General features: G+C 42.9%; 1 protein-coding gene across 2 annotated transcripts in view; it reads left to right on the plus strand.

Moving 5' to 3' along the window:
• The first annotated feature begins 675 nt into the window (after positions 1 to 675).
• dapk1 (death-associated protein kinase 1) overlaps positions 676 to 12,449 on the plus strand; it is a 68,205-nt gene continuing 56,431 nt past the window's right edge. The window contains exons 1-2 of one of the 2 annotated variants that reach the window (XM_029124628.2): positions 676 to 880; positions 1,471 to 1,682. In XM_029124628.2, coding sequence (XP_028980461.1) covers positions 1,621 to 1,682 — 62 coding nt within the window. In that variant the 5' untranslated portion in view covers positions 676 to 880; positions 1,471 to 1,620. The remainder of the gene's footprint in view (positions 881 to 1,470; positions 1,683 to 12,449) is intronic. The other variant, XM_029124627.2, reaches the window with a different exon arrangement.

The following is a 12,449-nucleotide window of genomic DNA, read 5'->3' on the forward strand; positions in this document are numbered from 1 at the left end:
TGTTTTCAAAGACGTAGTAATATTGATTTTTAGTATATCTTCAGAACTACCCACATTACACTACAGTGAATGTCATATAGAGGACCCGCTGTGTAGTCCAATGCTAGATAGCTTCCGCTGGCTTATGTTAGCCACTAGCCACAAACTGTGTTTTTGCATTGGAGGAGAACACATTCCCCAGCCAACAACCACTATCAAGCTCGCAGCCACACGGTCTACCACAAGGGGCACTAGAACTCCATCGAGACAAGGCAGCCCTGTCCTCCAGCCCAATCATCCAGCCTGGGCAGTGCAGAGCAAATTTGCACCTCTAGCTAGCTAGATCTGTCTTAAGGCTGGCTGTCTGATTCTCCTCTATTATGTCACATTATTTCTGCCATTACTTTGAAAATCTTTGCAATTCTGATTATGTAAAAACTGAGGTATGACTTGAAAATGGGACTTTTGGTGTGTATACAAAAATTGAGGTGTAACTTGGAATTTTTATGTGTGTACAACTGCAAACCAGTGTTACATGTGGTAATCTTATATATGACTCACTTTAGCCTAGCTGACAGGTTTTCCAGAAAGTATTTTTTTCCCCAAGAACTAAGGGAAAACCTTTTTAGGGAACATTAAGGGAACGTTTTGTGCTAGTTGGGAAACCATTGCAAGCAAGTATGTGCTGCCGCCCTGCGGCAGAATCGCTACTACCCTCACCTAACATTCAGCAAGCAGTAACACACACACACACACACGCTGTAGCCAGCTACATTGTTACGATTCCTTCTTCCATTTCCTGCAACATTCTGCTTTCATGTCAGAAAGGCGACGCTACATGGTTTCTACGCTTTGGACGAGAGATTATCCTGTTACATGGACACTGACTTATGGATAAATAGTAAGGCACTTTTTATTCTATCAACAGTACGTTGTTACAATGTTCTAACGAACACGTATAGTAGTCGGGGCTGTTATTCCGATGTGGGTGGTATAAGGGCCGAAATCCTTTTTAGTATATTCCTAGTCAACTTATATTATAACGCAGGTTGGCTATGTTCATGGTGGGGTTTTGTCTGCACGGCTAGGTACCTGCTCTAGGGGAGAAAATGAAGATTTCACTCGGCAGAATATACTGTAGTCACGTTTCTTTCTAGTGGCAGCGAGAGCTACTCCCGAACAGATACCAGTGGTGTTTCCTTGGCTACACCAAGCCTTCGAGTCCGCGGTGTGCCTCACCTGTAACCGACGATTGTACTAGGCCACTATTTTCCTTTTTAACGCACGTTATTGAAAAGGTGGGAGTGCTTAACGGAAAAACCATACAGAGAAACGGCGACGACTTGATATCGTGACGTTCAGAAAGCAATGTGTAGCTTCCCCGAAGTGATTTCTACATAATTTTTTTTTGTTAAATGCCTGTGTTAATTCTCTCTGTGGAACGTTTAACAGCTACACAACTGCACACTAAGCGTTTGCATTTTCCTATAGAATTGAAGGAGCGGATATGAGCATGGTACGCAGCCAGAGATCGTCGGGTAGATCTACCAGGACCGGGATGGGAGGCTGCTGAACGCCGCGGCATTGCGCGTGCTGCTGGATTGGAATCGTTGGCTCGGGAGCAAGGGTGCCCCATCCAACATGACCGGGTTAAACCAGGAGAATGTTGAGGACTATTACGAGATAGGAGATGAGCTGGGAAGGTATACTATATTAAATCCCTCTAATTATTCAAGATTTGGGCCGGGCTGTGAATGTTCTGCAGCTAGTCTGGTCTGTCTGTCGCGTCTGTCGATTGGTGTGCATTGTTTTATTGCGGCCCTTGCAACTATAAGAACATGACATTAGATGTGTGTTTGTATTTTTGTTCGATTGTGGCCACAGGTAAAAATTATGCAGAGAGCAACTCATAACTTCGTTATGCAAAGCTTTATGTGTTCTCCTGGAGTCTCATAACCTTGTCTAGATGTTGTTGTTACAATCAGAAAAACAATAGCTAGATGTTGATATTCAACCAGAAGAACATTAGTCTGAATTACATAATGAGGTGGTTTGTATTAATTTTGACCCAACAGTAACATTTTTGTTTCTCTAGTTTTGTGTGTGTGTGTGTGTGTGTGAGAGAGAGAGAGTGAGAAAGAGAGAGTGAGAGAGTGAGTGTCTGTCTGTTTTATGCGTGTGCATGTCTTTGTGTGTGTGTGTGTGTGTGTGTGTGTGTGTGTGTGTGTGTTAATAAGTGTGGTCTACTTCGACATGTGGTGCTTGCTTGGTAGATGAAGGTGGAATCATATGAGTAGAGGAAGGACGTCTCTACATGTAATTTATTTTCAGTGCGTATAAGAGCCAGGTCAGAGGGGGTTATGAAGCCACTGGTTTCAGTTCTCCTCAGGAATCTCATGTTCCTCTGCATGACCTAAAACACCAGGAACTCAATGTTCCATGTTACTATGGTAGTTATCATGGTTATGTTACCATGGCAGCAGACTGAAGCAGGGTTGTGACCAGATCCAGTACAGCTACAGACAAGACTCTTTCCTGTGACCTCTGCCAGGATTGAACTACAGTGCTTGACAAGTGGGAGCAAATAAAAAATGTTGCCTGTGTAAATGTAACATTTAAATGGTTCTGAATAGAAGGTATTCATTGTGTAGGCTGGTCTATCATTGTTATTGCATGGAAGGGGAAAAGCTGGCTACGTTAGTGCCCACGGCTAATAACATGTCCGCTGTCTGTCAGTACCTCTGTTGTGAGTCTTTACATCTCGCCGCATTGGTGAGTCTTTACATCTCACTATTGAATTTAGTTTTTACATCTCACCACTGTAGTGAATATTTACCTCTCACCACTGAATTGAGTCTTTACCTCTCACCACTGAATTGAGCCTTTACATCTCACGATTGAATTGAGTCTTTACCTCGCACCACTGGATTAAGCCCTTTATATCTCAACACTGTAATGAGTCTTTATCTCTTACGGCTGTTGTGAGTCTTTTCCTCTCACCACTGAAATAAGCCTTTACATCTCACCACGGTAGTGAGTCTTTACATCTCGCCACATTGGTGAGTCTTTACATTTCGCCACATTGGTGAGTCTTTACATCTCGCCGCATTGGTGAGTCTTTACATCTCGCCACATTGGTGAGTCTTTACATCTCGCCACATTGATGAGCCTTTACATCTCGCCACATTGGTGAGTCTTTACATCTCACTACTGAAATAAGCCTTTACTTCGCACCACTATAGTGAGTCTTTAAATCTCACCACTGAATTTAGTCTTTACATCTCATCACTATAGTGAATATTTACATCACACCACTATAGTGAATATTTACATCACACCACTGCATTGAGTCTTTACCTCTCACCACTGAATTAAGCCTTTACCTCTCACCACTCAATTGAGTTTTTACCTCTCACCACTGAATTTAGTCTTTACATCTCACCACTGAATTAAGCCTTTACATCTCACCACTGAATTTAGTCTTTACCTCTCACCACTGGATTAAGCCCTTTATATCTCAACACTGTAATGATTCTTTACCTCTCACTGCTGTTGTGAGTCTTTACCTCTCACCACTGAATCAAGCCTTTTCATCTCACCACTGTAGTGAATCTTTACATCTAGCCACTGTGATGAGCCTTTACGTCTCACCACTGTAGTGAGTCTTTACATCTCATCACTGTAGTGGGTCTTTACATCTCACCACTGTACTGAGGCTTTACATCTCACCACTGTAGTGAGGCTTTACATCTCACCACTGTAGTGAGGCTTTACATCTCACCACTGTAGTGAGGCTTTACATCTCACCACTGTAGTGAGGCTTTACATCTCACCACTGAAGTGGGTCTTTACATCTCACCACTGTAGTGAGGCTTTACATCTCACCACTGTAGTGAGGCTTTACATCTCACCACTGAAGTGGGTCTTTACATCTCACCACTGTAGTGGGTCTTTACATCTCATCACTGTAGTGGGTCTTTACATCTCACCACTGTAGTGAGGCTTTACATCTCACCACTGTAGTGAGGCTTTACATCTCACCACTGTAGTGAGGCTTTACATCTCACCACTGTAGTGAGGCTTTACATCTCACCACTGTAGTGAGGCTTTACATCTCACCACTGTAGTGGGTATTTACATCTCACCACTGTAGTGGGTATTTACATCTCACCACTGTAGTGGGTCTTTACATCTCACCACTATAGTGAGTCTTTACATCTAACCACTGTAGTGAGTCTTTACATCTCACCACTGTAGTGAGTCTTTACATCTCACCACTGTAGTGGGTCTTTACATCTCACCACTGTAGTGGGTCTTTACATCTCACCACTGTAGTGGGTCTTTACATCTCACCATTGTAGTGAGTCTTTACATCTAACCACTGCGATGAGTCTTCACCTTTCACAATAGTAGTTGTTCTTTATCTCTCATGACTGCAATGCTGTCTTGATCAATCACAGTTTTTACATAATTCCATGTCCATGTACACTCCATTAATCTCACCTTCCACTAGATATTTGTTGGGTCCCACATGGCACCCTGGTCCCTACATGTGCAGTACAGGTCTATGGCCATAGGGCTTCACAGAAAAATGGGTTCCATAATGTCTCTGGCTGTTTTTGTGGGGGGTCCCTAAAGAAGCATTTTGATTCCAAGGACAACAAGTTCTGGTTCCAGCTATAACATTGGTCTTATACTAAACCAAACCAGAGTTCACCCTGGAGCCAAATGGAGGGCCAGGGTGAACTGTGTGTGTGACTGTGTGTGTGATCCATTTCTATGTGTTGCTGCTGGTATCTGAAAGTCCCCCTAAAGATAGTAAAACCTGACAAACATCCCCACCAAGGATTCAGTCAGCAGTAAGTTACTATGTGTGTGTATGTGTATGGGTGGTGAGTCAGTACATTCTATACTGAAGGCTGGATCCTTGTCATGACACTAAGCAAAACCTCCCTCAAAGCATAGGAAGTAGAAGCCAACTGGATTTGGCGAAAACAATATTTGTTTTTAATTGAGTGCCAGTAAATACAGGGTTGCTGTAGGAAGCTTTCTCTGTAGTCAGCTGTTCCTGGGAGGCTTCTGGTTGGCTGTCTCAGAGACAGATATTTGAATATCTGGTCATTAGTTTTATACTGGATGGTGACCTGTGGTCTGGTCATTAGTTTTATACAGGATGGAAAGACAAGCCCATTTAATCGTTATTTACTTTGACTAAGTAATCACCCACAAAGACTTTCATCTAAAACTGGATTGTACCTTTATAAGTTGTGGGTCTTACTTTAGCCTCTCCTGCTAATTAAATCTGCTGAAGAAATTGAACATTTCATAATAAGTGTCAAACTTGTAGTGAATGTGGTGACCACAAAAACATCATTTGTTTTTGTGGTTATTTCAATCCTTAGATGAAAGAAGTTATTCATTTTCTTTCATTCAAATGAACATTTTCTTTCAAAAGTATTCACCCCCTTAGACTTTTCCACAATTTATTGTGTTACAGTAGGATATCAACTCCGTTATGACCCCCCCCCCCCCCCCCCCCATCATTACTGACTGCTAGGGTTTATTTTACAAACATGAATACTTCCACTATGAAAAGCATCTCATTTACATCTGTGAAATTGCTTTTCTAGTTTCATGACTTAATCTAAATGTATTTACACCCAAATAGCAATTCTGACGTGTAGGATCATTTAAACAATCACATATATTTTATAAAGCCTTTTCTTTACATCAGAAGTTGTGACAACAGATACAGAGCCTGAAACCCCAAAGTAGGGTTGCATGATATTGGAAATAACTGACATTGGGATATTTTGTTTTTCTGCAATATGAAAAAATACAGGATGTCTTCTGAAAGAGCTTTGGCTATCAACCTGACAGTATGTATCCTTCATTCTTCCCCAGCCCCATCCTCTACAATTAAAATGTATGAAACTCATGAAAATTTTTATATTTCAGAACAGGTTGCAACAGTAGTAAAATGGATTAGGCGCAATTGGGCATAATGGGATGGCAACTTGAGAAAAGTTGTTGCGTGATGACATTACATGTCACATTACTTGTTAAGCAAACGGATAATGTTTTTAAAAGCCTCTTTGGTAACTGTGTTAATTGGTACGGGAAATGTTATTGAATCTGTGATTTCTCTCTGCCGTTTGGAACCTTTCTCGTATGGTGTAATCCTGGCAAATGCATCCAAAATAGATGTGTGGTGCCGCCTTAAAGGATCGAATAAAGTACCTGTTCTTGGTCAACATCATCCCGTCTGTAGCCAAAATATTTCCATGTAATTGACAATGCATGTAATTGACGACCAAATAATTTGGTATTTTTTGCATGTTCCTCGCTCATCATTTCAAGCAGAGCCTGCATGTCAACTAAGTGCACCAACAAACTGTGTAATCATAATAATAATAAATAATATATTGTAGACTGATATATGTTTACCTTACTAAATCGCACGTTCTGTGATGTGACTATTGCAGATGTGTACATCGCAGTGTCGATGCTGAAACGATATATCATGCAGCCCTACCCCAAGGAGCTGGCAACAGGAATTGATGCATCGACTGCTCACACCTAGTCCCACCCCCTGTCACTTTGTTCTCACACCTAGTCCCACCTCCTGTCACTTTGTTCTCACACCTAGTCCCACCCCCTGTCACTTTGTTTTCACACCTAGTCCCACCCCCTGTCACTTTGTTCTCACACCTAGTCCCACCCCCTGTCACTTTGTTCTCACACCTAGTCCCACCCCCTGTCACTTTGTTCTCACACCTAGTCCCACCCCCTGTCACTTTGTTCTCACACCTAGTCCCACCCCCTGTCACTTTGTTCTCACACCTAGTCCCACCCCCTGTCACTTTGTTTTCACACCTAGCCCCACCCCCTGTCACTTTGTTCTCACACCTTGTCCCACCCCCTGTCACTTTGTTCTCACACCTAGTCCCACCCCCTGTCGCTTTGTTCTCACACCTAGTCCCACCCCCTGTCACTTTGTTTTCACACCTAGTCCCACCCCCTGTCACTTTGTTTTCACACCTAGCCCCACCCCCTGTCACTTTGTTTTCACACCTAGCCCCACCCCCTGTCACTTTGTTTTCACACCTAGTCCCACCCCCTGTCACTTTGTTTTCACACCTAGCCCCGCTCCCTGTCACTTTGTTCTCACACCTAGTCCCACCCCCTGTCACTTTGTTTTCACACCTAGTCCCACCCCCTGTCACTTTGTTTTCACACCTAGTCCCACCCCCTGTCACTTTGTGCTCACACCTAGTCCCACCCCCTGTCACTTTGTTTTCACACCTAGCCCCACCCCCTGTCACTTTGTTTTCACACCTAGTCCCACCCCCTGTCACTTTGTTTTCACACCTAGTCCCACCCCCTGTCACTTTGTTTTCACACCTAGCCCCGCTCCCATGTCACTTATCCAGTGCAGTTGCTGTTAGATTTATTTGCTGTTCTATTAGGTCAAAGTCAACAGATTGTTCCAGAGCAGATTCATGCTGCTGGCCTTTTTGTTTTTCAACATGATATTCTAATATGCAGTTCACTCAAGTATTTTGATCTAGAGAGCACAAAAATTAAAATGTTTTGCAGAAGTTGAGTCTTTGCTGGACTTTAGACACTGTGCTGAAGATTTAACACTGTTTTGGAGACAAGTTTACTGTCATGAAGACTAGACGCTGTGTTGGAGACTACTTACTGTCTTGAAGACTAGTTACTGTGCTAGGGACTAGACACATTGTGTTGCGGACTAGACACATTGTGTTGCGGACTAGACACATTGTGTTGCGGACTAGACACATTGTGTTGGGGACTAGACACATTGTGTTGCGGACTAGACACATTGTGTTGCGGACTAGACACATTGTGTTGGGGACTAGACACATTGTGTTGCGGACTAGACACATTGTGTTGGGGACTAGACACATTGTGTTGGGGACTAGACACATTGTGTTGGGGACTAGACACATTGTGTTGCGGACTAGATACATTGTGTTGCGGACTAGACACATTGTGTTGCGGACTAGACACATTGTGTTGCAGACTAGACACATTGTGTTGCAGACTAGACACATTGTGTTGCAGACTAGACACATTGTGTTGGAGGCTAGACACCGTGTTGGAGGCTAGACACCGTCTTGGAGGCTAGACACCGTCTTTGTGGCTAGACACCGTCTTTGTGGCTAGGCACCGTCTTGGAGGCTAGACACCGTCTTGGAGGCTAGACACCGTCTTGGAGGCTAGACACCGTCTTGAAGGCTAGACACCGTCTTGGAGGCTAGACACCGTCTTGGAGGCTAGGGACCGTCTTGGAGGCTAGGGACCGTCTTGGAGGCTAGGGACCGTCTTGGAGGCTAGACACTTTGTGAGAGAGTAGACGCTAGTTCAGTCTCGACACTGTGTTGGAGACTTCTAAATGTAGGGGCAGTAGACCTACTGTTGCTTATAAACTTTGAACGTTGTTTGTTTACCTTGCGTATTAGCTATGCTACAGCCATTGAGTGTTCAGCATTGCCGTCAGCCTTTATGGAATGCCCCCTAAATGACTGCTGCTACACTATTCACTTTGCATTACGTCCAATGGCAGCATCCAATCTTCACAAAATGCTAAGGTTCGATTCTTGTTCATTTTGTCTTGTGAATTTGGTTTTGGGGGCGGATCGGGTGTGTTGACTCATTACAAAACCTTGTGCTGGCCTATTATCTTGGGAAAAATGACTGATTTGTGGTAAATGTCTTCTTTAGATCTGTGGGCTACCGGTATTACTGTCGTCAGCCTGTTTTTTGGATGATGCTGCAGGTCAGCTGAGACACCAAGTTTGCTGTGGTAAAAGTTGATGATGAACGACTGATTATTGATGTGGTGAAGTATAGGCTTTTGTATGACCCAATTTACCCATTGTATAAAGACATTACCGTGAAGGAACAAGCATGGGATGGGATTGGCTCCCTCATTGGAATGCCAGTTAAACTGAATGAAGATGAATGAAGCCAGGACTACTGTAATGTAGCAAGTAGTAGGTTTGCTGCTAGCTAACAATGTTCACAATGTAAACAAAAAGCAATTTGTGTGTTAGAGGACGGTTTTAAAATCCACTAGGAGCAACGTAAAAATTGTGAATTGTGATATTTTACCTACCTATTATTAAAAATTAATCTTTGCACTCTTTGTAGCAGGTGAATCATCAGGTTGACGTGACACTGAATCCAATGCAACGCGTATAGTGTAGTTCATATGTTAGCGGATGCTTGTTGAATAATTTGGCAACAGATTTGGTCAGTACTGATACAAGATAAAAAGTTGTTGATGGCCCAGAAATAAATTTGTAAGCAAGATTTCTCAGAAATGTTTTAGACTTTTGATTCATAGTCTTTGGTTGGTTCTGGAATGTTGGCCAGGCAATGAGGCTGCAAAGTCAGGCATTGCAACCAAAAACTCCATCTTTGGCTCATCTGTTCAAACTTCAGAGAATATCGTTACAGTATTAGACCAAGTTTGTGCAGTCTTTTTGTGACAGTTGACTCGTGCACTTCAATATTGATTGTGGCAAGAGAGACGGGTAGATACTCTGCTTCTATAAACATCCTTCTGTCAGCTTTTCAGCTCAATTATCAATGAATGTGGTTGGAATTTAGCAAAAATATGTTTTCAAATATGTAAAAAAAAGGCTAAAACTATAAAAGGGTGTACTTTTTTACGTGACATGAACGATAAAGTCTCTCCTACTCATTGTGAGGTTCAGACACAGATAGCAGCCAAGTCCAGCATTTTATAGGTCACGTTAAGACTTGTAATAATGTGTTTTTCTCTGTGTGAGCAGGTCACTGTAATATACAGAATGTTGTCTCTGTATTTGTAGGTAACTATAATACAGTGTATTATCTCTGAATTAGTAGGTTACTGTAATACAGATAGTTGTCTCTGTATTAGCAGGTCACTACAATACAATGTGTTATCTCTGAATTAGCAGGTTGCTGCAATACAGTGGGTTATCTCTGTATTAGTTGGTCACTGTAATACAGTGGGTTGTTTCTGTACTAGTACTGTAGGTCACTGTAGTTTACAGTGTGCTGTCTATGTTTTACTAGGTCACTGTAAAACAATGTGTTGTCACTGTATTAGTTGGTCACTGTAATACAGTGTATTTTCACTATATTAGCATGTTTCTTTAATGCAGTGCATTGTCTCTGTGTTAGCATTTTACTGTAATACAGGGCCAGATCATTAGCTCTAGCTAATTGGGAGCCTTTTTTGTGTGTGTGTATGGGTGTGTGTGTTCGTGTGTGTGCGCAGTACACATGGAGGACTGAGCGGGGGGCTCCTGAACCCCTTTAAAACTCTCCCAGTAGTACCTTTAATGCTATGCATTTCCCACCCACTGACCTAGTTCCCGGACATGACAATGGAGAAGGCCTGGAAGAGGGCTGGGCCAGGTCTTTACCCCAGAGACTTGGGACTCCCGTCTCCCTGTCTATCTGCTTTGCCTGTCTGTGTCTGCCTGTCTGTCTGCTTTGCCTGTCTGTGTCTGCCTGTCTATCTGCTTTGCCTGTCTGTCTGCCTGTCTGTCTGTCTGCCTGTCTGACTGCCTTGCCTGTCTGTCTGTCTGCTTTGCCTGTCTGCCTGCCTGTCTTTATCTGTCAGTCTGTCTGTCTGTCTGCCTGCTTTGCCTGTCTGTCTGCCTGTCTGTCTGACTGCTTTGCCTGTATGTTTGTCTGCCTGTCTGTCTGCTTTGCCTGTCTGTTTGCCTGCCTGCCTGTCTGTCTGTCTGCCTGTCTGTCTGTTTATCTGTCAGTCTCATCCAGCCAGTTAATCAGTCAGCCAGTCATTCAGGCAAACAGTCAATTAGCCGGTCAGGATCCTCACAGCATAAAGTCACTGATGTAAAACCTCTGTCCATCCAAGCATGGAGGAGGTGGAGAGGAGTGTGTGTTAGCAGAGAGGAGTGTGTGTTAGCAGAGAGGAGTGTGTGTTAGCAGAGAGGAGTGTGTGTTAGCAGAGAGGAGTGTGTGATTGCAGAGAGGAGTGTGTGATTGCAGAGAGGAGTGTGTGATTGCAGAGAGGAGTGTGTGATTGCAGAGAGGAGTGTGTGATTGCAGAGAGGAGTGTGTGTGTTAGCAGAGGGGAGTGTGTGTGTTAGCAGAGGGGAGTGTGTGTGTTAGCAGAGGGGAGTGTGTGTGTTAGCAGAGGGGAGTGTGTGTGTTAGCAGAGGGGAGTGTGTGTGTTAGCAGAGGGGAGTGTGTGTGTTAGCAGAGGGGAGTGTGTGTGTTAGCAGAGGGGAGTGTGTGATGGCAGAGAGGAGTGCGCGATGGCAGAGAGGAGTGTGTACACGTGTTTGTGAATGTGTGTGTCTGAAGAACACCACAAACACACAATACCGATGTTGCCAGGTTACTAGCTGTAATAATGGGTTGATATAAATTCAGAGGATTTTCATCAGCTTTTAGAACATTGAAGTGCTGTTCAAGCTCACTCTGTCTGTATCTCAGTCTCTATTTTTCCATTTAAGTAATTTCGTAGATACAATGTGCATACATTTCTATATTTTTTAATTTTAACTACGAGCACCACGCTCAACAAACTGAACTATAAGCACCATTCTCTACTAACTGAACTACAATACAGTTCTCAATACAGTTCTCAATACAGTTCTCAACGCAGTTCTCAACGCAGTTATCAACACAGTTATCAACACAGTCACAATTCAGTTCTCAATACAGTTTCAATAAATTTCTCACTGTAGTCTCAATACAGTTCTCAATACAGTTTCAATACATTTCTCACTGTAGTCTCAATACAGTTTTCAGTAGAGTCTCAATAATGCCGGTATGGTATTGGAGCAATATTGAGCAACAGCTCTTCAGTCCACGCTGGAGTCAAGTTCAAGTTCAAAGTCTATTTATCAAATGCACTGAATAACACAGCGTCATCCTGCACAATGAAATTCTTGTGATATGGCACCCAACATCTATGAATTAAATATGTAAAGCAAAATATAGCAGCAATAATATACATACAATTGTATACTAGCGGCAATTATAAATAGAGTAGGAAGGGGAATATAAACAATAAGTGTAGAAGTGTTGAATATTATAGATACAGTAAGAGTGCAATATGCCCATGAATGGTACATACAAAAAATATTCTATTGTACTTTTAATGTTCATTGAAAGACATCAGAGCATCCATGTCTTTCCAGTCAAACTGGACAACTCACATGTTCTGTTTGGATTACTGGTCAGATTATCTAACCACCAGGAATCCCTGCCATCCCTGGATTCAGATCATCAATCTAGGAGGCTCTCATAATTCTCACAGTTATTTCTCAAAAGGGACTGCATTTTGAGTTCCTGGCAAAGAGGAGTGCATTGATGTTTGACTTTGAAAAGGAATGTATTTTGTTGTTAGAGGGACGGCATTGGCTCTTTGGAGCAGCTGCTTGGGCCAGAGACTCCCATCACCTTGT

Source organism: Esox lucius, chromosome 13 (genome assembly GCF_011004845.1).
Source record: "Esox lucius isolate fEsoLuc1 chromosome 13, fEsoLuc1.pri, whole genome shotgun sequence".
Taxonomy (NCBI): Eukaryota; Metazoa; Chordata; class Actinopteri; order Esociformes; family Esocidae; genus Esox; species Esox lucius.